Source organism: Siphateles boraxobius, unplaced genomic scaffold (assembly GCF_051911475.1).
Source record: "Siphateles boraxobius isolate OS27281-9 unplaced genomic scaffold, OSU_SipBor_1 22, whole genome shotgun sequence".
Classification (NCBI taxonomy): domain Eukaryota; kingdom Metazoa; phylum Chordata; class Actinopteri; order Cypriniformes; family Leuciscidae; genus Siphateles; species Siphateles boraxobius.
Window position 1 is genome coordinate 30,712,879 of NW_027508833.1, and position 25,210 is coordinate 30,738,088.

A 25,210-nucleotide genomic window follows, 5' to 3' on the forward strand; every position below is an offset into this window, starting at 1 on the left:
TGCTGCACATAAATGTAACATACATGAAATAACCACCGCAGCAGATCTATACAGGTGGAGCTGGGGAAAGGGGATGGTTTCTGAAAGAACACTGCAGACTGCTACCAGAAACACACCCAATATTTGTTTGAATATTGAGCCACAGCTCATTGGACACTGATGCAACAGCAACCAATTGACCTATGGCTGAGGCACGCCCCAAAATGCGATAAGCCAATCACAGTGCGCATAGCTCCCAATACACTTGGACATTCTCTGCTTCCACGTCCATTGAAATGCATTGCAGTTAGTCAGTTTTCATTCGATTTTATATGTTTTTTCTTGTCATTTTAGGTTTAAAATGTTCAAATGGTGTGCATGGAGTACATGTAACTCCGACACTAGGTATCCCGAGAGGCTGGGCGACAGTGTGTATTTTTTACCCTTTCCAAATTAAGCCACATCTCAACACTACGGAGATAAGTGTCTGCTCTGGATTAAGTTATGCGGTAGACCACAACACAAACTAAACGTGGATAAATTAAACAAGGATGTCTACAACTGTTCTAAGGTAACGTTAAGTCAACAACGTATTTGAACGTTATTTTTAACATCTCTAACGTAACGTTAGGCGAACGTTAGCCTAACATTAGAAAACGTTAACTTCTACCTGGGTTGTACATCATGTCACTTAGCTTCATTAACGTATCTGTAAATAACCGAGATAACAAATGTTAGCAGTGTTGTGCTGAATGATTCATGTAAATACTGTAGCACCAAACTAACAGAGAGGTAACTTACTCTTGGTAAAAAGGCTTGTCCTGGAAACATATGCAACTTAGACCTATACATATTTAATTTGATCATGAACCATTAATTACATATTAAAGCACAACATTTTAGACAACTTTCTACCAAAACAACTGGGGAACTTTGCCAGTTTTTTTTTAGCAAAACATGTAGCCTTTTCACTCCTCTTCAACATAACTAAATATAGCGCCGTTTGTCCGAGTGAGTGGAGGGGGCTTGGCTTAGCCATAGGTCAATTAGCTGTGTTATGTAGATAATGATGTGATCGCTACCAAATGAGTCAGAGACTTATCAGTCTGCGCCATCTAGAGTTTCATGCCAGAACTAGGTACTTCTTTTTGAGCTTCATATTTATCAAAGAAACCTGAGAAAATGTAAAATTTCCACAAAATATTAAGCAGCACAACTGTTTTCAACATTGATAATATTAAGAAATGTTTCTTGAGCAGCAAATCAGCATATTAGAATGATTTCTGAGAGATCATGTGACACTGAAGACTGGAGTAATGATGCTGAAAATTCAGTTTAATCATCTCAGGAAAAAAATTACTTTTTTAAAAATACTTTAAAGGGGACCTATTGCTTGTTTGCACATGACGTCACTGCTATGGTGCGAAAAGCAGATTTCTACAAAGGAAGCACTATCACAAATTCAAAATGCCTATGTTTTGAGTCGTTTATGGTTGCTCAAATCCATCAAACCGAGAAACCAAAAGAAGCTTTCATCGTTTACGTAAATTTTAATGTTTTTTTTTACTTTAAAAGTTGTCGCCTTAATGGCGTTTTCAGTCTGCTGGAACTGTATTTAATATGGATACCTGCTTACACCTTTTGTTTTTGACTTAATTAAATATTCACATACTTCATGGTAGTGTTGCTGGGAAGAGAAGCAATTTTATCCCATTGCATGATCATTTGGTGTTTTCACTGAAGTTGTGTAGAATTCCGTTCACAATGTTGATCTAGTTCTCGTGAAAACAGACACGCGCCTCTGCTTCAGCCATCATATGTGACCCTAGACATCAAAACCAGTCACAAGTAGCACGGGTATATTTGTGGCAATAGCCAAAAATACATTGCATGGAACAAAATTATCGATTTTTCTTTTATGCCAAATATCAGTAGAATATTAAGTAAAGATCATGTTTTATGAAGATATGTTGTAAATTTTCTACCGTAAATATTTAAAAAATGTATTTGTGTGAGTTGATTCAGCAAAAGCGCAAACAGAAATGGACAACTTTAAAGGCGATTTTCTCAATGTTTATATATTTTTTGCACCCGCAGATTTCAGATCTTCGAATAGTTGGATCTCGGCCAAATATTGTCCTATCCTAACAAACCATCCAAACAATGGAAAACATATTTATTCAGCTTTTAGATGATGTATAAATCTCAATTTCAAAAAAATTGACCCTTGTGACTGGTTTTGTGGTCCAGGGTCACATATGGTAGAAATTGTCTAAATAAAACAACAAAATGACAGAAGTCCATCCATTTCTTTTGTTGGAAAGGTGTAAATTTAACTAAAGTTTTATTGTTGTCTTTGTAAATATTCACTTTCCCATATGACCACGGAGGAGAATCAGAAGGTCACATTCAGTGGACAAACAACGCAACACTATATTTTTTAAATTTACTTCAACAAATGACAGCCAAAGTCAAACCAAAACCATAGACGCTTGTGAACAGTTTTGATGTGGCTGCGTGCAATTTATGCTAATCACAAGCCGAGTGAGAGTCATAATCGCAAATGTAATGTTAATTATTAAACCAAACAAATATAAAACGTTCAAAAACGTAAAAAGGACTACATTGAACAAAACTTTTCCTCTATGAACAACAAAAAACTGTGGAACACTCTGAGAACCCTTTCTAAAAAACAACATCTCGTTAATACTGATGATTTTAAGAAAGCAAATAAGTTCAATTCAATTCAATTCAAAAGTTCAATTACTTTTTTATACGGTTTGATAGTAATGATCCTGTTAAAGAATGTAACGAGATTTTACCAACTGTTGAATGAGTAACGGAAGCTAGATTACTTGTGGACCCTCAAGAGGTTACTTCACTTTTTCGGAAAATTTGCACTAAGAAATCGACTGGGCCAGATGGTATTTCGGCTTATCTTTTGCAGTAGTGTGCAGTAGAGTTAACTCCAGCATGGTGTCCAATTTTCCAGCATTCACTAGACAATGAAGGTCCCCTTGTTATGGAAAAAGACTATTATTACACCTGTTCCTAAAAAATCTGGTGCTGTTGGCAACAATGATTTTAGACCAATTGCTATAACATCTATAATCATGAAATGCCTGGAGAAATGTGTGGTGTCCAGATTGAAATTTAATGTAAATACACTATTAGATCCATTTCAGTTGCATGCTTTTAAGCAGGGCAGGGGGACTGTTGATGCCTTTAACACTCTTCAACATTTAGAAACCTCGAATGCTTATGCACGACTACTTTTTGTAGATTTTAGCTCAGCTTTTAATAGTTACTCCTGGGTAAACGTGTAAAGATGAATGGTAACCCTCTAGCTGGCTCTTTTCTTTCTTAACCAATCGTACTCAATATGTTAAAGTAAATAATACACTTTCTGATGTAAAATCTAGTAGTATTGGTGCCCCTCAAGGTTGCGTATGTTCTCCCATTCTGTTCACTCTATATACAAATTATGGCTCGAGTAGAAATAAGAATAACTATATTATCAAATACTCTGATGACACTGTAATATAAGTCTGTTAGAAAAAGACCGAGACATATTAGAGTATCAGTACGAAATTGATAATTTTGTGCAGTGGTGTAATGTAAATCATCTTATTGTAAATGCTGTAAAAAGTAAGGAAATGATAGTGGACCCAAAAAGATTAGGTGATGACAATTTTAGATTTCAAGCAGAGGTATAAAGTCCTAGCCTGGTAAGCCAGACCCACATCAAGATGTTAGGTCTGGGAACTCACCATTGGCATGCCTCAATCCGAGGCGCGGGATAAACGGTTGTCTTTCAAATTCCCTCTGCACGCAATAGGATAGCACTACAACCAACCAGAGCAACGAACGGTTGAGTATGAGTGAGTCCCATGCGTTTTCTCACCAGCGGAGCAAGTTGATATATTAAACTTTTGCCGTATGCGGTCGGCAAAACTCCGAACACATCTTCCTTTTTTAAGTGCCGTTCTTTGTGCTTTTCTCAAAGAAAAGCTTAACTCCAAGTCCTCCAGAGTCGCAGCCAAAGCCGATTCGAAAGACCGCTGTTCATCAGCAGCGGCGGTCATCTTCTTTGTTTTCAAGTAGCAGGGAATTCACGCGGAACCGTCACAACTATGCAGTCATTATTATAAGCCCACCCACCAGCTCTATACACGATGTGATTGGCCTGAATGGAGTTTGGTTTTTCCAGCTCGAAAGCCAACGGAGAGTTCCTAGACTACACTGGCTGCAAAATAAATTTTGCTGCGCTAGGGAGTGTCTAGATTTCTAGGCTAGTAAAGTCCAGGTTCAGAAAGTAAAAGTCCTCCGCAGTATTTTGTTCCAATCACCTGGATTTGCTAATTAGCACAGTTTTTAAGCCAGGAGATAGAACTAATTAGTGAAAACAGCTGGCTGAGTTCATGGGTGGAATAAACACATTGCAGGACTTTAACTTTCTGACCCCTGAACTTTACACCTCCAAGTCAGTTGAAATTTAGTCAGTTATCAGATTTCGCTCCCCCTCTGAGGTAGGAAGGGGATCTTATTATAATAGTTTCCACCCACGGCGCCGCCATTTGGTTTTCGCAAGCGACAACAGTGTAACCACTAACCAGTTCTAACCATAGATTAAAAAAAGCAATGGCAAAAGTTCGAGCAAAGCATGAAAACGGTTCTGTCGTTGGCTGCACAGATGAGCACAGAACACTATTTGACCAAAAAATGTCACAGCTGTCTTATAAAGACCTCAGGGAACTGTGTCAACTTGTGTAAGAGTTAAACATGTCTATGAGATGAATCAATGTAACTCCACAACAACTAGATAAATGTATCCACTAACCATTCAGAAACGTCCAGGTGCAGTCTAAAAGTTGCAACCTCTTCCTGAGTCTCTCTGTAAGGCTGTACTCAGCTACTGTTTATTTCTGAGATTTTAGCTGAGTGAAATTATTCACGCGTTTTGTTATTCTATCCAAACTAAGCTCTCGTGTAAAGGATCGGCCGTCTTCTGAACGGGACGGGGAGCAGGTCATTTGCATTTAAAGGGACACAAAAAAAACAGCTGTTTTTGCTAACACCCAAAAAGAGGCAAATCTGACAAGCTATAATAAATAATCTGGGGGGTATTTTGAGCTGAAATTGCACAGACACATTCTGGGGACACGATAGATTTATATTACATCTTGTGAAAAGGGGCATAATGTGTCACCTTTAAATATGCACAGCAAATAGTGAGTGAATCAAGCCATGTTTTATTTCCAATGTAACAACTTCTGCCATCAGGGAAGGATTATAGCGTCCCACTTTGTAAGAGCAAAACAATTTATACCCGTATCTAGTAATATTTTAAATAAGTTGTCAATGTAGTCATTGTTATGAATTGTTTTTAATGTTTTAATAATTATTTCTTCCCCTTTAACGTTGTTGTCGCGTGTTGTACATGTGTGCATGTTGTGTACTACTGCAGCTTTGAGTCCAAGACAAATTTCCTGAAAAAGGACAATAAAGTATACTCTACTCTCTTTCATTTTTCATTTAATAACTTTGTGAAGTAACTGCATTGTGGTAGTCGATGAGATGCAACCACCCAGCTTCATTTTCAACTTCTGTTCATCTGACAGTGAAATTCCCACAATTCCACTAATCTTATCCTCTCAGAGCAGGATAACACAGAGAACACATCACTCTCTTTATCTAAGAGCTCAAAAACTCCGAAGAGACGCGTATCTAAAGGTAAGAATCTTCAAATAACAATAATATAATATTCTAAAGAAAGTTTGGACATCATGACAACTGATTAGACTGGTCAGTAGGGTTGGATTGATACCAAACATTTGGCTTTGGTGCGATACCAGCTTCTGGTCCTCGGTATCTTGACTAAATAGATACCTTGGACAACACCTAAACAGCCTTGAGTAACTGATGAAACTTGGGATATATATATATATATATATATATATATATATATATATATATATATATATATATATATATATATACACTATATACACACACATACTATATACTGTTTATTGATATTCTGTTTCACTGATTGCATCAATACACATTGGATAATAATAATAATTCATAATAATAACAACTTTTCTTACACACAAGAAACATGCTTTTCAATTGTTGTCTGATAGGCTTCCCTTTATTATTTCTACATGAATATTATATTTCAAACATACAGAGCTTTGGTAATAATTGTGTTCTGCCACAAAAAAACGTGAAAAATAATCTTTTGTTAAACATCCCACTTGATTTAACTTGATTTACAAATGAATTGCAAAATGCACTTAAACACCCACTTAATCAATCACATTACCTTCATATCACACGTCCTGAACTGAACACATTATTGTCCAGGTAAGGTAATGAAATCTGCAAAATGATGATATAGTAACATGGTACATTTTTGGTACCATGGTACTTTTTCAGTACATGACCAGGTATACCACGCAATCCCAGTGGATATTGCATTCTGTTTCTGTTTCTTTTGTTAAGCTGCTTTGTAAAGCCCAAGCGTAGACGTTGCCCTGCTGAGAAAAGTGTTTATGGGCGCATTTTCATTATGAACAGAAACAATAAGGTCTCGTTCTGGCTCTGTGGCCACCGCAGTATAATCTCAGCCTTCTCTCGCCCTTATATAAGCTCATATGAACTGCGTCTTTGATTTGATTGTTGTGAGCACATTTCAATAGACAGGAGATGACACTCAACAGGCTAAAAGCGAGGCGTTCAAGCAGACAATAGTGCGACAGGAGGGGTGCGCGGCATGTGTCTGTGGATGCTTTAAGATCAACAGTGAGTCACAAGATCCTCTCCCACATCTCCTCACTCCAAAACTCAGCTCTTCACAATTACTGCACATTTAAAAGCACATTACGATCCCTCTAAAAGCACTTCGCAACACTCGCTCGCACACACATACACAGCCCACATTCACACTCCAATTATGCAGATCAGCTCTCTCTGCCACAATGCAATCAACTACACATTTTAGCAGAGAGAGAGAGAGAGAGAGAGAGAGAGAGAGAGAGAGAGAGAGAGAGAGAGAGAGAGAGAGAGAGAGAGAGAGAGAGAGAGAGAGAGAGAGAGAGAGAGAGAGATATATGGAAAAGATACACTCAGAAAGAGACGTTTTTGATTTTCTGTTCGCAATGAAGGGATAATTAATCATTCTCAAATACTGACCATGCTTCAAACTTGAAAAGTATAAAAGTGGCATTCAGGGAACAATGGGACACTTCCCATTTGGGGGGCTGTGGAAACTAAACTTAAACTGATACAAGGCAAAGGGGATTCAAACACTCAAAAGGTCGAGTTGATCTTCAAATCAGTAAATTAAACCCTCGCAACCTCCATCATATTTAACAGTATTGAAGAATAATTTATTGTGAACATGTATTGTGGGTTGCAAAATATTTATTATTAAAAGTCTGCTTAATACATAAGGAAATCATTATTTTATGTTATGGTAGTGGGGGGTGATTAAGAGCCAAGCCAAAAATAGCAAAATATTTAGTGGTCTATTAATGGTCTTAATCATTTTATTCATAAATCACTGGTCAGGAAAATTAGCAATAATTACACAAATACTGTAGATAAAGTAACTTGGCACAGAATATAGCGTTCCCCAGCTTGCAGACAGCTTTTTACAGGAAGAAGAGTCAGTGTTGTCAAACAGTTCATGAGTAGTTGAAAAGTGTTTAATGTGGGACCAAATATTAACAATCTGGTTCAAATCTGGACTCTGACCAGTCCAAAACATGAGTCTGATGGACTTATCAAGCCACGTCTTGGTTGTCTTTGCGAGTTTGGCAGGACCATTGTCTTATTGAAAAACAACATTTGATCATTTCTCTTTAGATAACTTCTCATTTGTGGGAAGCAAGCCATCCTACAATATTCTCCTGTACTTTAAAGCATTAAATTACTTTTCACAGTGAATCAGTTCACCAATACCAGCAGCACAATGACATCTCTTCCTCCATGCTTCACTGTGCTAGAGATGCATTTATTATTATATTTATTGTGATTCATCATTCCACACACAACTTCTCATGCATTATTGCATTTGCATAAATTGTGCTGATTTCCTGACCAATGATTTGTGGTTTAGATAGTTTACTTAGTACTTAGTCATTTTGTTTAGTCAATGGGATTGGCCCATTTTTTTCTTCTTTTTCTTGGAACCAGGACTGCATGTGTATGAATAAACAGATAAATAACTAGGGCCCTATGATGACGGAAAACACATGGACATCTTTTTTATTATTACAATTTAAATCAAGTCATCGGAAAAGGCAGATTTTGAGAAAAAATAAAACTGAATTGATATAGTAAATAACCTATATAGTATGGAATCGGATATATCATGCATCCCTTTAATGGATCTGTGATGCATAGTGCGTGAAGATTTGCTGTGGGTTGTGGTCTCGGACTGATACAGCCTTTACTCGTTCTTTTGGATTTCCCTTCTTCTGTAAGAAGCTTCATAAACATCATTTACAGCAGGACAGGACATTTGTCTTGTCACTTGCCCTGAAGTTCTCAAATAAAATAAGAAATAATTTTTGGACTTCTGGGTCTGTGTTATTGGCCCAAGCAGCATCACATTTAATATTAATTTCCAATGTACATATTCAGACAGACTGGCATATGTCCAATATGGGACAGAATAAGATGCTCTTCGCGCTAAATACATGCTAATACAACCCTGATCAAACATCTTTTGTCTGTGGAGATCGCAGCCCTGCCAAAGACTGACAATACCAAACCCAGCACAAAAACCTGGGCCCTCTCTCCAAAACCTCCACAATGATCTCTCCATACAGCTGAATGGCATTAGAATATGAATAACTGTCAGGAAATGCAACAGCTGAGCATACAAGGTTACACCAGGACCTGAAGAGGTTTTTTTTAAGGGTTGAAATATTCCAATAGGGTTTCCAACCTATTCTAGTCCCTGAGAGTATTTATACACAAAGAAAATTATCATTAAAGCAAAAGTGGCGCGCTTGAAAACATCTGTCCAGCTGCTCTGGAGAATTATTTGTCTGACTTTCGTCTGTCCAGGAAAGTGACCACTCATGCTAACTAAAGAAATAGAGGCTTATTGAAGACTGAATTTTCATCTTTGAATATAATTTCATTATTTAATATTGTGTATCTGTATTATTATTCTTTATTTAGTATTCATAATCAGTTGTATTATCTTATGAAGTTTAAAATGCATGAGTAGACTATAGATTGCATGGACATGTGTTTAAGGAACATATTTTAGACACAAGGAGGGTAGCTGGGAGGATTGTGTATTCTACTTAAAGGTATGAGTAAAATGCAATGTTCACATAGCAAAGAGTTCCAATGATGATGATACTTCAAATGTGTACAGTTGGTATGCTCTTTGCAAGAAAAGGAACGTTTCAACTGATGCAAATGTACCATTTGTATGCACTGAGAAATAGTTTCTTAATGTGGAAAGTGGATTGTACCATGTGCATTAGGTATACATTCCATTCTTAAACATAAGCAAAATGTTTTTCTACCTTACAAGGAAGTTGAAAGTCGCTTAGTTGTGTATAAAGCTCAATCGTTACTGTACTACAGCAGAGAAACACAGAGAAACACAGAAACGCATAGACCTGGCATGAATATAACATCTTCTCAAGTTTCTCTCCTGACATATAAGAATAAAGATTTTTCTTGGCAAGATAACTGGTGTCCGGTCCCGTGAATCAAATAATAACGGTGAAAGGCTTAATTCCGAGTCTACACTTATACAGTACAAAAACTTATAAAACACATAAAATACACCCTAATATCAGAAATCGCTTCATCACGAACATTACCCACTAACAGCATATAATGTAGCAGCATGTCAAATGCCATTTATAATATTTATAATAACAATCAGAGGTGAACTTTCTATTCCTATTCAACAGACATTACAACATTTTTACAGATAAACAGCTGTTTATAATGTCTGTAACTAAGGAATTACCAGAGACTCTGATATTCTGAGACATCAGGTATTTCTGGAAGCATTTAGCAACTACATTTCAAATACCACAACAAATCTAAAAAATATTTTAGCACAGCATGGAAAAGGCAACATCAAACGGGTAATATTCATAATATTCTGCCTATCAGAGTCTAAACCAAATCACAGAAAAGGCAAGTGGTCTTTGGCATAAAATGATAACTACTTTTTTACAAAAAAATTGCAATTAAACAGCAGGACATTCTCAGCTGCGAGAGAGACTGAGCTGAGCCGTGTTTCTGGACTCTTGGGTGATCAATCATGACCAGTGCCCAATTTATCCATTGTGTTTTGCTGTAATATAAACTGTTCATTATAGGCTGCCAGTTTGCAGGAACAGCGATGGCTTAAGTATGTGGAAAAGAGTATATTATGAAGCTCATCTGCATAAAATTGGATCATTTTGAGCCAAAATATGTAATTAACTGATTTGCATGTATATTTAAATATAAATGAGTAATTTGGTGAAATTATATTCTTAACAGGGCTATTATATTTATCAGTCTTTCCAACTGCACTAAATCTGCAGATCACATTGTCACATATCATAAGTGCAAAAGGATACTGTACTTTAATGGCTTAAAGTACTTTAATGGCTTAAAGTACATTTAACAACGCAACAACAGCAACATTATTCTTTTTGATGGATAATTGCTTAATTTTGTATTTATCTTCAACTAGTAAGTATGCTAATGTTCCAGCTTAAATGATTTTGCTGTTAAAAAAGGGATGTTGCTGCTAAATATGAACCTCATAAAAGGTCTCATTTGTGTATTATGTTTCAGTAAATTTACTAAAAATTAAAATGAGAAAGTGAGAGCCGAAAAATAGATATGAATCTAGCAAGAACAAAGGGAAGTAGATGCAAGAATGTTCGTTTATTATGCCAACGTGATGTATCCGAAACGTGTAATTTTTGATTATGATTATTAATCATGTGTTTTCCAATTTGCAACAAGAGAAAACCATGTGCATAGCAGTACAAAATATCTCTCTCTCGCACACCCACTCAAAATAAGAGGAAACTGAGGAATCGTACCTGATGAGCCATTTGTAAAGTCCCACGTCAAAGTGTCTGAAAAGCAAAAAGGACAGTAACGAGTGAGCTGAGGGGTTAAAACACAGATGGTTTGAGGAAACAACACACGCACTTCTGTAGAACATGACACAACACAAACATGTGTTTAATCAGTCAACATCCAGAACAGACAAAAAAAAAGAGAAGAGAATCTGCATAAATGAGATGCTTGAAGAAACATTTTTAATGAATCTCTAGGGCAAATGCTGGCATTTGCTGAAACGGTTGTAGTACCGGGAGACATTTTCTCAAAGCGGCTGATCCCTGAACAGTTTTGCTGTTTGACAAGTTGAGCTGTAGCCTGAGACTGGGTTTTGTGGCAGGTCTAGGACACACAAAATTGATCTGGGAGAGAGAACTAATATTCATGCAGTCATATGAAACTATACTTATTTTTGCCAGCATGCAAAATTTGCCACCACAATGCTAGTGTTTCACTGGTCAGGTGGTTGCTAAAGTGTTCCAATTGGTTTTAGTGAGTTGCTATCTAGTTGCTGAGGTGGATGCTAGGGGGAGTCAAAAAAAAATAATTATCCCAAAATCTATATTACATTTTGTTCACTAGGTATGGCTCTTTTTTTATATATAACTAAATAAATAAATAAATAAAATATTAAAAACATAAATAAATAAAAATAAATAATAATATAATTTTAAATAAAGTAAAAAACAAATAGAAATCACAAAAATAAATAAATACATTTACTTCACAAGGCTAGTAAAACAATTTGTTCTTCTAAAAATAATGGAAAGTGGGGGGGGGGGGAAATCACATCATGAAAGTAATGTTTTTTTCCAAAACACGTTGGCCACAATTATTGGCACCCCTAGAATTTTTTACGAGTAAAATATCTCTGAAGTATATTCTTATTAATATTTACCTTTTTTTAGCACACCAGGGTGACTAGGAACATGAAATTGTCTAGCTATGACTTCTTGTTTCACAGGAGTTTAAATATGAGGAAACAACGGCCAAATTCCCTTAATCATCCATCACAATGAGTAAAACCAAAGAATATAGCCTAGTTCTGATGTGGATCAAAAGATTGTTGAGCAACACAAAATAGAAAGTGGCTGTAAGAAAACAGCTAAAGATTTGAAAATTCCAATTTTGACCATCAGGACAATAATTAAGAAGTTCCAATCAACTAAAGATGTTACGAATCTGCCAGGAAGAGGACGTGTGTCTATTGTCTTAATGCAACCCCTACATCAGCACATGTTGTTTGGGAGTGTTTCAAGAAAAATCCTCCTCACTCTTCCAAAAACAAACTCCAGCAAATTCAGCTGTCAGGCACGACTGGAATTTCAAATGGCACAGGGTTCTGCGGTCAGATGAAACATATAAAAATATATATATAGCTTTTTGGCAGCAAACACGCTAAATGGGTTTGGTGCACACCAGGATAAAAAGTACCCCATGTGTACAATTTAATGCCCTGTCTGTGAAAGACTATTCCAGGGCTTTAATACATAAATTAATTTTAGTTAAATGTGATTTATTTATTTATCTTTTATTGAAATAAATATAGTTCACCAAAAATAGCCTGGTTTTTAGAAACTATAAATCTAACAGGATTGCATCTCAACTTTATCCAACACTGTATGCTTCTAATAAACAATATAAAGCCGCATTGTTCTTTCTTGTTCATTGCTCTTTCTTGTTTCAATGATCACACAGGGTTTCTCTTTCGCTCTTTGACATATAGTTTGTATCAAACCATCATGACAGCCAAAATATCGATTTGGCCCTTTGTAACTCTCAATTTGTTTCTCTGCAGGACTTTCTCTTCCACCTGTTCCTCTGAGCAGGTGTGAACATACATCCTCAAGTCATCACTATAGCCACAGGTTCTCTTATTGTTATACTCACTTTACGTCTAGTCATCCATCTATCCAAAGTTCATCCCTTAGTAAATCTACTAGTAAGCACGGGTGAATAATTTTAAAATTCACAGTAAAAAATTGATTAAGCTTTAAATGGACGAGGAATTGGACAATGATATGGATTTCTCTAGAGAAACCATCATCTCATCCAATTAGAGGAAAGACAATTGGAATTTGACACCAACAGACGGTTTTCTGGCCATAAGGCTTTCAAATGTAGTTCAGTCTGTCACTTATTGAGTCCAAATAAACCCAGACCCCAGAGACAGTAGTAAAGAGTTGGTGCTGCTAGGCTTCTAAAAAAAAAAAAAACAGGCCTGGATGAGGAGAAACAGTCACATGCAAGCAGATGGTCGCTAACACGTCAGAAAGCCCTGACATGAAGTTTTCATGAGCCGACAGAAACTATCAAAAACTTCTGTGCCACAAAAAATATCCATCTGGAGAAACTGAGACAAAACAAAAGTGAGAGAGTGTCTGGAGAGAGATGGATTGGGTCTGGGGTCTACGGTGCATAATGACTCCTAAATCAGATTGTCCAGGACCATTTGATTCATTCCAGCTCTTCCCAGCATTCATTAGCAAATATTGATGAAATGTGCATCAGCTCTAGGGAAATAAAGTCATCTGGGAAGTCCAGGAGAGCAAATGAAGCAGAAGTAATTCCACTCTATATTAATAAACCATTATGTGGAGACATGCAGTTGTGCATGTCTCTACTGTTTAAGCCCAGAAACACACTATGTTTGTCCAATGCATTTGTTGTCCTGTTGTACATACTTAAAGAGATAATTCATCCAAAACAATGAAACTTTTGTCCGAATTTTATAACGATCGGTTTGGGCTAGTCTCAGCCTCAGACGTCACGCCAACAAACCGTTGTCTGAACGTCTAGTACACATGGCACATAAAATTGGAAACACTGTTTCGAAGTCGTCATCTGATTGGTTGAATTCTACAGGGTTTGCGGCAGACATGCATGTCACGTTCTTTAATGGTCTGCCTGGAAACAACGCTGTCATGAAGCCAAACCTCCTCATGGAATAAGCAAGCAGTTGTGTTTACATGTGGCATAGACTCTTTAAAATACATCCAAGAAATTGACTGTATACACCCGTCTGTTTTTGTAGGGACAACGACGTTACATTTTCACGTCCCTAAACATGACGAGGAACAAAACGAACTGTGATTGGTTGCTTTCATGTCAGTCAGATGGCGTCTGGGCGGTCCTTGGCCAATGAAAGCTGGACAAAGTCAATCTGAAGGTCTGGCTACGCGACACTAGGCTCAAGCAGGCCTTTACGAACAATAAACCAGAGATATTTAATCTAATTATGTCCTTTGTTATTATCACTAAATCATTCTTAAAATTACATAAATACTACAAGGAGTAAAAGTTCTGCTAGAAGTCAACACAAATATACAATTTATTTTCTCATCTTAAAAAAGGAAATATAAAAGTTTTTACAATTAGTTATCCAATTTTTCTTCTATTTTATAGGTTTAATAAAGCTAAAGATCTAAATTCCCTGCCTAGGAATCACTACATTACACTACAGCCTGTTTGCACACTTCAGGCCAAAAACGGCACAGTAGAAAAGCCTCTCTAAGAAAGAAATCCCAATTTTACTCTATAGATGCGTGTGGCACATAAACGGAGCTATAAAAACAGATGCAGTGGACATACAGAGCTGGAATCTCATGTCATTCATGAGCTCTGAGAGTCAGATGGCGATTCATGAAGCTGCAAGTGAGATACACATTGGAACAGATTCACTCAATATTCTGCTGTATCCTTCAGATTGAGCTTCTGTATACTTCAGAAATCATCAGGCAAAGCTGACCTGATGGAACATTGTGTAAACACTTCCCACAGCTCAGAGTTTTCCTCATGATCCCACTAAACTACAGGTGAGCTGATGAATAGAACAGAGATCAGGATAAAAGGCAGAAAATGACTTTTTAGTGCTTGTGGATTGTAGACAACAATCCCCATAGTGCATTGCAATGCTCAGCTCCGCAGACCACTCCCACTACAGTAGCTAGCTTAACTGCAAGATATTTGTGCAATGAACCTGCCAGGTTAGCGTGTTAACAAAATGAAAATAAACGTACTTTACAGAAAGACGACCATTTGACCCTGTAGGCTTTGGCTGAAGTTGCCAGTTGAACTTGGGTATTCTAAAGTAGGTCTCCAGGACGCCGCTATCCATATGGGGTGCGAAACTCAGGTGAGCAACAACACACACGTCCATGTCATCCTCCGATTACGTAGCATCGCTGGAATTCTCGGCAGCAGACAGACTCTTGTTCTGTGTCCATTGGCGCACAGTGAGAGCACAGGCACCACCAATCTGCCCCCAGCTCGAGCCATTACGGGCTCCTCGTCCGCGGCAGGCAGATCGTCTGCATCGGCTGTGGTTGCAGCAGCTTCAGCCGCCTCCGGTTCCTCCATAGCCCTCAGCTGCTCGTCGCTATACTGTGGCTCATGAAGGTAGCCACGAACATCCGTTTCTACCATAACTTTGTCAAAATCCAGATCCTCCATAATGCATCCGTCTGCGTATTCAGTACCTTCGTCCATATTTTCAAAAAGTTTCTCCCGGTGAAATCAAACGCACTGGCACTGATCTGATAGGTCTGTTAGTGCATTAGGTCCAACCCACTATGGGCGGGTTTGAAAGGGCGGGAACTAGTGCTTGTAGTCTTCACAGAAATCCCCCCCTTTTAAGCCCCGTTCACACTACAAGCAACTTTGTCGCTGCATGTCGCAAGTGGCTGGCGATGAGGTCGGTAGTGGGCGTTCCCACTACTGGTTGCCTTTATGAATGACATCCAATGATGTGGAGAAGGATCATGCGCGCTCCGCTCCTATTGGTTGTCGCTTCCGAAAGTCGCTCTTAATTTGCATAAAGTTAAACAGATCTCAACTTTGTCGCGTCGCCCGACACGCCCCATCCGGTAGCCAACGGTTGCGACCGCGCATGTCGCCGGAAGTCGCCCGTTCACCATTGAAAATGAATGGTATCGTGTCGCTTGGTCACGTGTAGTGTGAACGAAGCTTTCCACTTCCTCCTACAATGACGTAAAATGACGATTTTTGCGTCATTGTAAGAGGAAGTGAAAAAGGTAAATAGAGGATTTCTCTTGTCGCAGGGGAAAATGAAAGAGTGTTGCACGACCATTCAATAGTATGACTGGATTTCTAACAATGGAAATCTTAATGCAAATGGGTGGAGTGACCCTTTAATTTGTGATCCAAAGATGAACGAAAGTTTACTGGTTTGGAAAGACATGAGGGTGAGTAAAATGATGACAGAACTTTCATTTTTGGGTGAACTAATAAAAAATATTTCTAAAAATGTCATGTAAAAACATATTAATTGCAATTATGCACATAATTAATCAATTATTTTAATGAGGCTTTTTTCTTTACTATGATATCAAGACAATTGTATAATTGACATTTTCTACTTTATGTCTTCCCCCCTCAAAAAAACATAAAAATACATTTAAATTCAGAAATTATAAACATAACAGAGGTGTGAAGTTCTATGTATGAACTGCATTTTAAAGTCAGCATGAATGGAAACTGAAACGATCTTTACTACTATATTGAGACATTTCCCGAAAAAGGGCGATCGAACATGAAAAAAGCATGGCGGTACTTGATTTTATCCATCAACTGTTGACCGGATTTCAATTGAATTAACTATATATCTTGGTTTAGGGTTAACAGAACCTTACAAATTTTATAAGAGAAAAAAAAAATCGCATAGATGAAGTGTTCAAAATAAGACCAGTAAAATGCATTTAAGAAAACAAATAGATTAAATTGATTTAATGTCAAATTTTTAAATAAATTAATAGATCCGGAATAAAGAGCCTTGTGTCATTGACCCATAAAAACAATAGATCCATTGAGTGATCAGATAGCTATCAGCAGGAGTCAGCAAAATGTGTGTGTTTTTTACAGCAACCCATAAACCTTTCAACCGCCGTAAACCCAGTCCATGATAGCAACCGACCGTACTCAATCACACACATGCACACACAGCAATACTCTCACACACACACACACACACACACACACACACACACACACACACACACACACACACACACACAATCTCCAGATTTAACTGCAGTCAAGAGCACGGTCTTAGCCTCTCTTTCTCTCTCTGTTGTTCTCAATCTCGTTCGCTCCCTGAATGACATTTGCACTGTAATAAGAGACTTTTCTGTCCTGGAGTATGGGGTACCGTCTCCATGTGGTATGTTGCCTCCGGCGGTTCTAAGCCATTAAACATGGAGAGGAGCATGTGAGTTTGATTTTGAAGCATCAGTGTGTGTGAGTGTGTTGAGGCTATGCTGAGCTGTTAGAAAAAGTTGTGTGTGTGCGCGCTCTGTCAGGTTCAGAGGAGCTGAGCTCTGTTGCTCCGTGCGGGATTGAAGCCAGACGGGGTCTTACAGCAGGTCCTGCTAAAGTCTTCAGCATACATCTGTTTCCTACAGCTCTCATTTATCACACTCTAAACTCCATCACCTTCAACACCACTCAGAGACACACACTAGTGCTTAACCTTTCCGGCTCGCAGAGCTTCAGCAGCTGTCTGGACTGCAGATCTACTGATACAGTCAAAACATGCACAATTACACACAGGATACAGATGATAGAGTCACTCTCTCCACGCAACGGTGAGTGACAATTATCCGCTGGGTTAAGAAAAATAACTGAAAACTGCTTGCATTATGAAGCGAAGCAGATAAATACAAAAAAAATATCATGGTGAATATAGTTTGTAAAGTTACAGTTAGGTGTTGTTTTTACTACTGTAAAATAATGATAAATTGATTAACTCCAGACTTTCAGAACCTTCGTCATTATGTTTATTTTTTTTCGTATCATCATTACAAATAAGTCAGTAAGATTTTTGTAAAGAATTTAATAATTTTATTCATAATTAATAATAAGGATCATGTGGCATTGAAGACTGGAATAATGATACTGAATATTAAGCTTTGCCATCACATGAATAGATTACATTTGAAAATATATTAAAATAAAAAACTTGTTCGTATAAATTGTAATAATATTTTATCAAATAGTTATTGTAGAAAAAAAATACAACAATTTTATCACAATCATTAAATAATTTTACAATAGATATTCCTGTGTGTGTGTGTGTGTGTGTGTGTGTGTGTTTGTGTGAGACATGAATGTTCCTTTAATGATTATCATTTTCATATACTATATAATTACTATGTATATCTCATGGTATTTACATGAAACAAGGGCATGGTACATCCATAGTCCTATTGTTTACTATGGATTTATAAAAGAGCCTGTTCTACATCGTCTAACAAGATGTCAGAGCGCTAAACTCCATCAGAGAAGCCCAACACTCACTCCCATACGATAGAGGTAAGATGTTTGTGACATTAAACAGAAAGCATGAATCTTGTTACGCTCCTGTAATGTACTTCTAGATGGTCTAAGTGAGTCTTAAACCTGTTCCAATCATATCACGGCTTAAATCAATTAAAGCAACTGCAGCGCAGCTCTGACCCCTGCTGTTTCACAGATGTACTGCAGATGACATTTAAAACACCTCAAATCATTCCAGCTATAGAGGACACAGTGGCTTAGAAGTCAAAGGTCAGAGCTTTTGAAGTTTGACAGAACACAGAAGTGTGTATATTTACCTCCACATCCCAGTGAAGCTGTACATGATGCTGACACACCGTGGTAACGTGGGCGGCTCCAGTCCGTCCAACCTGACGAGCAGAGACACCGCTCCAAATAAGACCAGATACTTCACGTAAAAAAATTGCACTAACGCGAGAGCCAAACCACCTGCAGGTGAAAAAGAGAGCGGTTACATGACATAAAACAGTAAAGAAGCTATGTGCTTGATCTCACACAGACATGTGCCCTTTAAACATCTGAACTGACAGGGTTCAGCCACATCAGGTGCCCAACATACAGTACTTATGGCCATGCAGTGTATGTGAAGCTCATTTCGGCCCTTCATCCCATTCTGGATGAGAAGAACCAGAGATTTAACGATTTTAATCAGATTTCAGTTTTATTTTGAACCGTTTCCTATTTTAGTTCTATCATCCTTTCTAGTCATATCTCCCTATTCACTTTTCAGTCTCTGTGTGTGTCAGTGGAAAACTGAGAAAAGCATCTGTCTTTTCCCATATCCCACTGCTACAAAGCTAAAAGCTTGTATAAAAAAAAATAAATAAAAAAAATAGGACAGAATTTCTGCAAGCACTTTCTGTACAAAACACAGGCACAAAAAGGCGATAATGACTCGATGTTCCAGTGTGTTGCTGCACAGACCGCTCTCTCTTGCAGAGTCTGTGTTTATGAATCAAAGTTCATGGAGCACAAATCAGCAACTTTCACAGATCAATAGACAGCAAGTGCAGAATCAAGATGCTGCAATGGAGAGCGTACACACAAGGCTGAAACTCGGTGTGTGTGTTTCATTGCGAACATCTGTGCACGATAATAATATAATAAACACTTTAAGAGTTAAGACCCAAAATAACACCATATACAATGACAGACTGCATCATTTCTGAAATATATAATTTGGATGAAAACTGTAGAATTTGCTTAAAAACTCTATGCCTATTTCCCCACTGCACACTATGCAAATAACAGTATGTCGCAAAAGTATGATGTCGGAAAATGAATAAATATCAAAGCCTCACAATAATTTGCAGATGACGTACTGCATGAGATTTCGACACTTTGTTATTATCCTATAAGACAGGGGTATCCAAACTGTCCAGTAGAGTTTGGCTCCAAATTGCTTCAACACACCTTCCTGGACGTTTCTAGTATGCTTAGTGGGACCTTGATAAGCTGGTTCATGTGTGTTTAATTGGGGTTGGAGCTAATCTTTGCAGGACAGTGTTCCTCCGGGAGCAGGTTTGGACACTCCTGCTATAAGACAATAGGTGTCAAGGAGCCATCAAATTTGAAAAGGGCGGTTAGGCATTCACAACCAGTCACACATTTTATGTCAGTAAGATTTTTTATTTTTCAAAGAAATTCTTTTATTCTGCAAGGACGCAGTAAATCGGTCAAAAGCGCCATTGAAATTGTTCAAATGAGTTCTATTTTAAATAAATGGTTTAGAACTTTCTACTCAAAGAATCCTGAAAAAAAAAATCCACAAAAATATTAGGCAGCACAACTGTTTTCAACACTGATAATGATAATAAATATTTCTTGAGCAGCAAATAAGAATGAAGCAAGAATGATTTTTGAAGAATCATGTAAAACTGAGGACTGGAGTAAAAGCTGATAAAAATGTAGCTTTGCCATCACTGCAAAAAATAGCATTTTAAAATAGAGAACGGTTATTTTAAATCGTAATAATTTTTTACAAAATTGTTTTTACTGTATTTTTGAACAAATAAAAATAACCTTGGTGACTTATTTGTCAAAAACATTCAAAGATCTTACCAATCCTGAACTTTTGAATGGAAATGTACTTATTTAACAGAGAATACTGTTTATGGTTGCTGTTAGCATAGCTTCAAACTTCAAAAGGCCAGTGCCAATATTGTGGATGAAGCATGTCTGTGGAATAGCTTAGTGTGTATTACACTACACACTTGCATCCCTAAAGACAAGAAAGTACAAGAATTCATACACAGCCACAGACTTACCCAACGCCCAGTGCGGCAGCATCTCCAGGTAGGTTTCGTTGCTCTGGATGGCGTGCATGTACATGAAGTGGATCATGAATTCTGCTAAACACCACCAGACAAACACGCGCAGTATTCCACTTAAGACATACACCCAAGACACCTTACACACCGGTCTCTCTATCTGCAGAAAAAAAGAATAACATTTACAGTATATCTGGATAAAGAACAGACCCTGCACAAATTTATAAACCTCATTTTCTTCTACCTGTTCACTGAAGTCTCTGTAGGTCATGATGGGTCCGTTGTAGAACAGAGGATGGTAGAAGCAGTAGGCAGTGAGCTTGTAGAACTGAGGAATTAGTCTCTTTAGTCCTTTATCCTCTAGAGAGGAGCAGTGACTTGAAAGAGGGCGCCAGCACAGCTCCAGACTAAAGCTAATGCAGCGCAAAGTACAAACAGCAGTACTGAAGAGCAAGAGGTAGTACTGGTCCTCAGAAGAACACCAGCCACGCTGGGGACAGAGTAAAAAAATAAATAAAAAAAGAGTGGATTTTTTTTTTTTTACGAACCAAACTAAACAACAGGAAGCTAAAAATCAGTGGCTACAAGACAATAAATGAAATGTGCAACTCAAGACGATGAACAGGCCCTGAAATAAAAGTATTAGTAGTAAGCTGGTGCTATTGGAAGCAAGTTGCTCTTGTAGTAGCCGGAAGACTATCCCTGCATCTGAATTCGCCTCCTTCCCTACTACATAGTAAGTAAAAAATTGTTTGTGAGGTAAGGAGTATGTCCAAATTCATTGTATTCATAAAAGATACCTGGAGAGATTCTGTATTGGAAATTCAGTGGATACTTTACTATTCCACAAGCCCACATGGAAGGAGTTTTGAATGACAGTGAAGAGACACAATTGATGACGAAGGTCACATTACAAAGCCATCATGGGGGATGTAGCATGTCCTGATTTCATTTATACTACACAATCTTGTCAGATTGGTAAAGCAGGACCACAATCTACAAAATTCAGAGGAGAAGAAAATGGAAGACTGAAAAAAGATCGATCCCATTCGCCCAGTAAATTCTCGTCACCCTCGACTAACTCTGCCAAAGCCCCGAAAATAAAATCTAGTTTATTGAGGATCACCCCTTATTTTATGGCATCTTCGAGCTTCTGCTTGTTTGAAAAGAGTAATTATTTTTTCCAATTCTGTTTAGTTCCACTGGTGAGACAGAAAGGACCCACTTCAAACTGCTGAACTTATTGTCTTTTTATTTTGAAGAAATATAGCATAGCCATACAGTTTGTTAGGTTTGAAATTATAAAACAATAGATATATTCTTTAAAATGAAGACAAAAAGTAGCCTTGTTAGACTGGTTATCCAATGTTAGTGGAACATTTCCAGTAAATTTGATGAACTACACATATGGTTGCTCTGATATAACTGACATCAAACATTTAATAAAAATCATCTTGGAACCATTTACTTGAACCAAGTCAATGCAATGTAATTCAGACACTTTTAAGCGCTATGTAGGTGGCCAAACGTGTCCAAAATGTCCTTTGTATGTCATTTACCCATCATTTACTCACCCTCATGCCGTTCTAAACCTGTAAGACTTTTTTCTGTGCAAGACAGAAGATATTTTGAAGAATGCTGGTAACCAAATAGTTTCGTTTCCCAATTGTATTTTTGTTTCATACAATAAAGCAAAACGGTTTAGTTACCAACATTCTTATGTTCCACAGAAGAAAATAAGTCAAATCAGTTTAAAACAACATGAGAGTGAGTAAATGATGGCAGACTTTTCATTTTTGGGTGGACTATCCTTTAAGTAGGCTTCTATGTACTGTAAGTGACGAACAACCGCTGTAAACCACAGCTCCGTCTTTCTAAATTACTCCACCTCAGGCCAGCATCCACTGATCCTCTGTGTTGAAAATAAACTATTTACTGGGCATGCTCAAAAGACAGCTGGCATCCAGCAGCAATCACTTTCCAAAACTCATTATCGCCACTCAAAAATAAAGCTATAACCACCTCTAAATTGCACTAAATGTCAGGGCAGCGTTCTGAAATTAGTCACTGGCTGATGCTGTTTTTCTTTGTATGTAATTATGGCAGTCTCTGTGGTATAGGTGCATGGGTATTGCTGTCTTCCTGAGGGTTTTTCACAGCTCATAATTAACAGAGGTAAACAGAGATATACAGAACAAAAAAAACAAAAAAATTAAAAGAGAATGAAGATCACAATAGATTAAATTACAGTTGTTTGTTCTTCGGATGGGTATGTTAATAGATGCTGCTGGTTAATAAATAACAATTCAATGAAGGTTTAATTAGGAAGGGATGTCACAATTAATCAAGGAGAAACTCAAGGAAAGTAGGGAACTCATTTGTCACTCAGATCAATATTTCCTCTGTCTCTTTTGTCCCCTCTATCTGCACGAGCTTGTTGATCTCGTTGCATTCACCTTCAGTCAGTTATCTAATGACAGCTGTCAATCAATCATTCACTGTGTCAAGTGACTAAGCAGATAAAGAAAACAAACAAAAACCTGCTGGAAGCCAGCTGACTCTTTTCGTTGTATTGTTGTAACGTCTATTGTGTGAGAAAAAAGAAATACACAAGCAATGTTGTGCAAGTAAACGTTTGACTTTGAATATTTGCTTGAGAGACTGTTTGAAAGAGAATGGTGTGAAGAGTTGTGTGAACAATGGTGTGAATTGTGAAGAGAATGGTGACATTTAATGCGGACTTGTTTCAGTCTCATCCTCATTCTCTCTGCGGAGCTCTGCAGATGTGCTCTGAGAGCCCAGGAGACAGCATAGACTGATCCTGAACCGGACTAATCCTTCACTCTGTCCATCGCACATCAATACAGAACGCTTTAAAGGGACACAGGTGGTTCAACCAAAATTAATAATCATCATCATGGAACACAAAAGGAGAAATTTTTAAGATTGTGCTGGTCACACCTTTCCATGCAATTCCAATGAATGGGGACTTTTTTTTTTTTTTAATGTTCAAAAAAAGGACATAAAAGCACCATAACAGCACTCCATATGACTGCTTTATATTCCAAGTTTTCTGTGATAGCCATGCAAAATATTTGCATGAGAAAACGACTAAAATTGTTATTCACTGATAATCTTCACCTCTGGGAAGCTTTTAACTTAAGAAGTGAGTTGAACAGATCAGTTTGATATGTGCATGAACCATTCAGATTGGTTTTCGGAACTGAATCAATCAGTGTTGTTATTGTTAATTAAATGAAAAACTATTTAAAATAATCTTTGTTATTTGAAATAAAGGTGAAATCAAATATTAAATAAAATATTAGATGAAAAACTTAAAACTGAAAAAAAAAATCTACGAAATTGAGTTGCTTTGGCTACTAACTGAAATAAGTTTAAGAAATACTAAAAATACTCAAACTAAAACTGAAATAAAAGTAATTTAAAGCTAAATAGAAATATTTTAAAATATATAAATATATAAATGACAAAAGAACAAATTACTAAAACAAACTAATTCAAATTATTAATAAATACTATAATAGTATAAAAAGTAATACTAAAATAACACTGGAATCAACCAACTGAAAAGATTTGACTTAAAGGTGCAGTGTGTGATTTTTAGCGGCATCTAGTGGTGAGATTACGAATTGCAACCAACAAAAGTTACGGTGGCCGACAGGAAAACATGTCATCGTCCGAGACAGCAGAGAGTAGCCAGTTCAGCAATGAGGTTTCTTTACAAGGATAAATTAAGAAATTATGTTGACTTAATTATTCAGTAAAACTATATGTTATTGCGAATATTATTGTTACTTGTTCATCATTGTGTCAGGGTTTTATTCGCTAAACAAAGCTTGCTTCCTTGCACGAAGAGCAACATAGTAACGAAACGCGTTTGTCCTTTTAGGGCTACTGTAGAAACATGTCGGCCGTGGTGTATGTAGATAGAAACTGCTCATTCTAAGGTATAACGGTTCATTAAGTAAGGTCTTTATACACCACTGAAAACTTCTTTTTCTTTTTCAACACAATATGTCTCATATTGTGTTGAAAATGTCTCATTCTAAGGTAATAAAAACATAACGTTTCATAATGCAAGGTCTTTATACACCACTGAAAACATAGTTATGGATCTTATATTGCATTTCTGTCTATAGATCCTCAGACATATTAAACAATTCACCTTTAAAAGAACAATTCGTTCAAGCATTACTACTTCCTTCATGATTTTGGAGAATGACGAACGATTTTATAATTTTGCACTATTACAATACTTTAATGGTGGTTTTGCATCCTTTTTGAAGGATGAAAGATCTCGCCATCACTCATGATAATTGCATGGAAAAAGCAACCAGCACATCATTCACATTTCTCATTTTGTGTTCTAAGAGGGGAAAAAAGAAAGCTATACTGACTTGGAACAACATGAAAAGTGAGTAAAATGAGGACATTTTTGGGTTAGCACATCATGTCATTTTTGGGTGAACAACCCTTTAAATTGGACACTTTTATGCAGC

At 37.2% G+C, this 25,210-nt stretch overlaps 1 protein-coding gene across 3 annotated transcripts in view; it reads right to left on the minus strand.

Annotated features, from left to right (window-relative positions):
• Positions 1-25,210, minus strand: part of hhat (hedgehog acyltransferase) — a 75,463-nt gene that overhangs the window by 45,849 nt on the left and 4,404 nt on the right. For 2 of the 3 annotated variants that reach the window (XR_013206679.1, XM_077239641.1), the window contains exons 6-9: positions 20,935-21,180; positions 20,688-20,850; positions 18,699-18,849; positions 11,067-11,102 (exon numbers count right to left, since the gene is read on the minus strand). Coding sequence is in view for 2 of the 3 variants with exons in the window: in XM_077239641.1 (XP_077095756.1) it covers positions 11,067-11,102; positions 18,699-18,849; positions 20,688-20,850; positions 20,935-21,180 (596 nt within the window). In the remaining variant the exon portion in view is untranslated. The remainder of the gene's footprint in view (positions 1-11,066; positions 11,103-18,698; positions 18,850-20,687; positions 20,851-20,934; positions 21,181-25,210) is intronic. The other variant, XM_077239642.1, reaches the window with a different exon arrangement.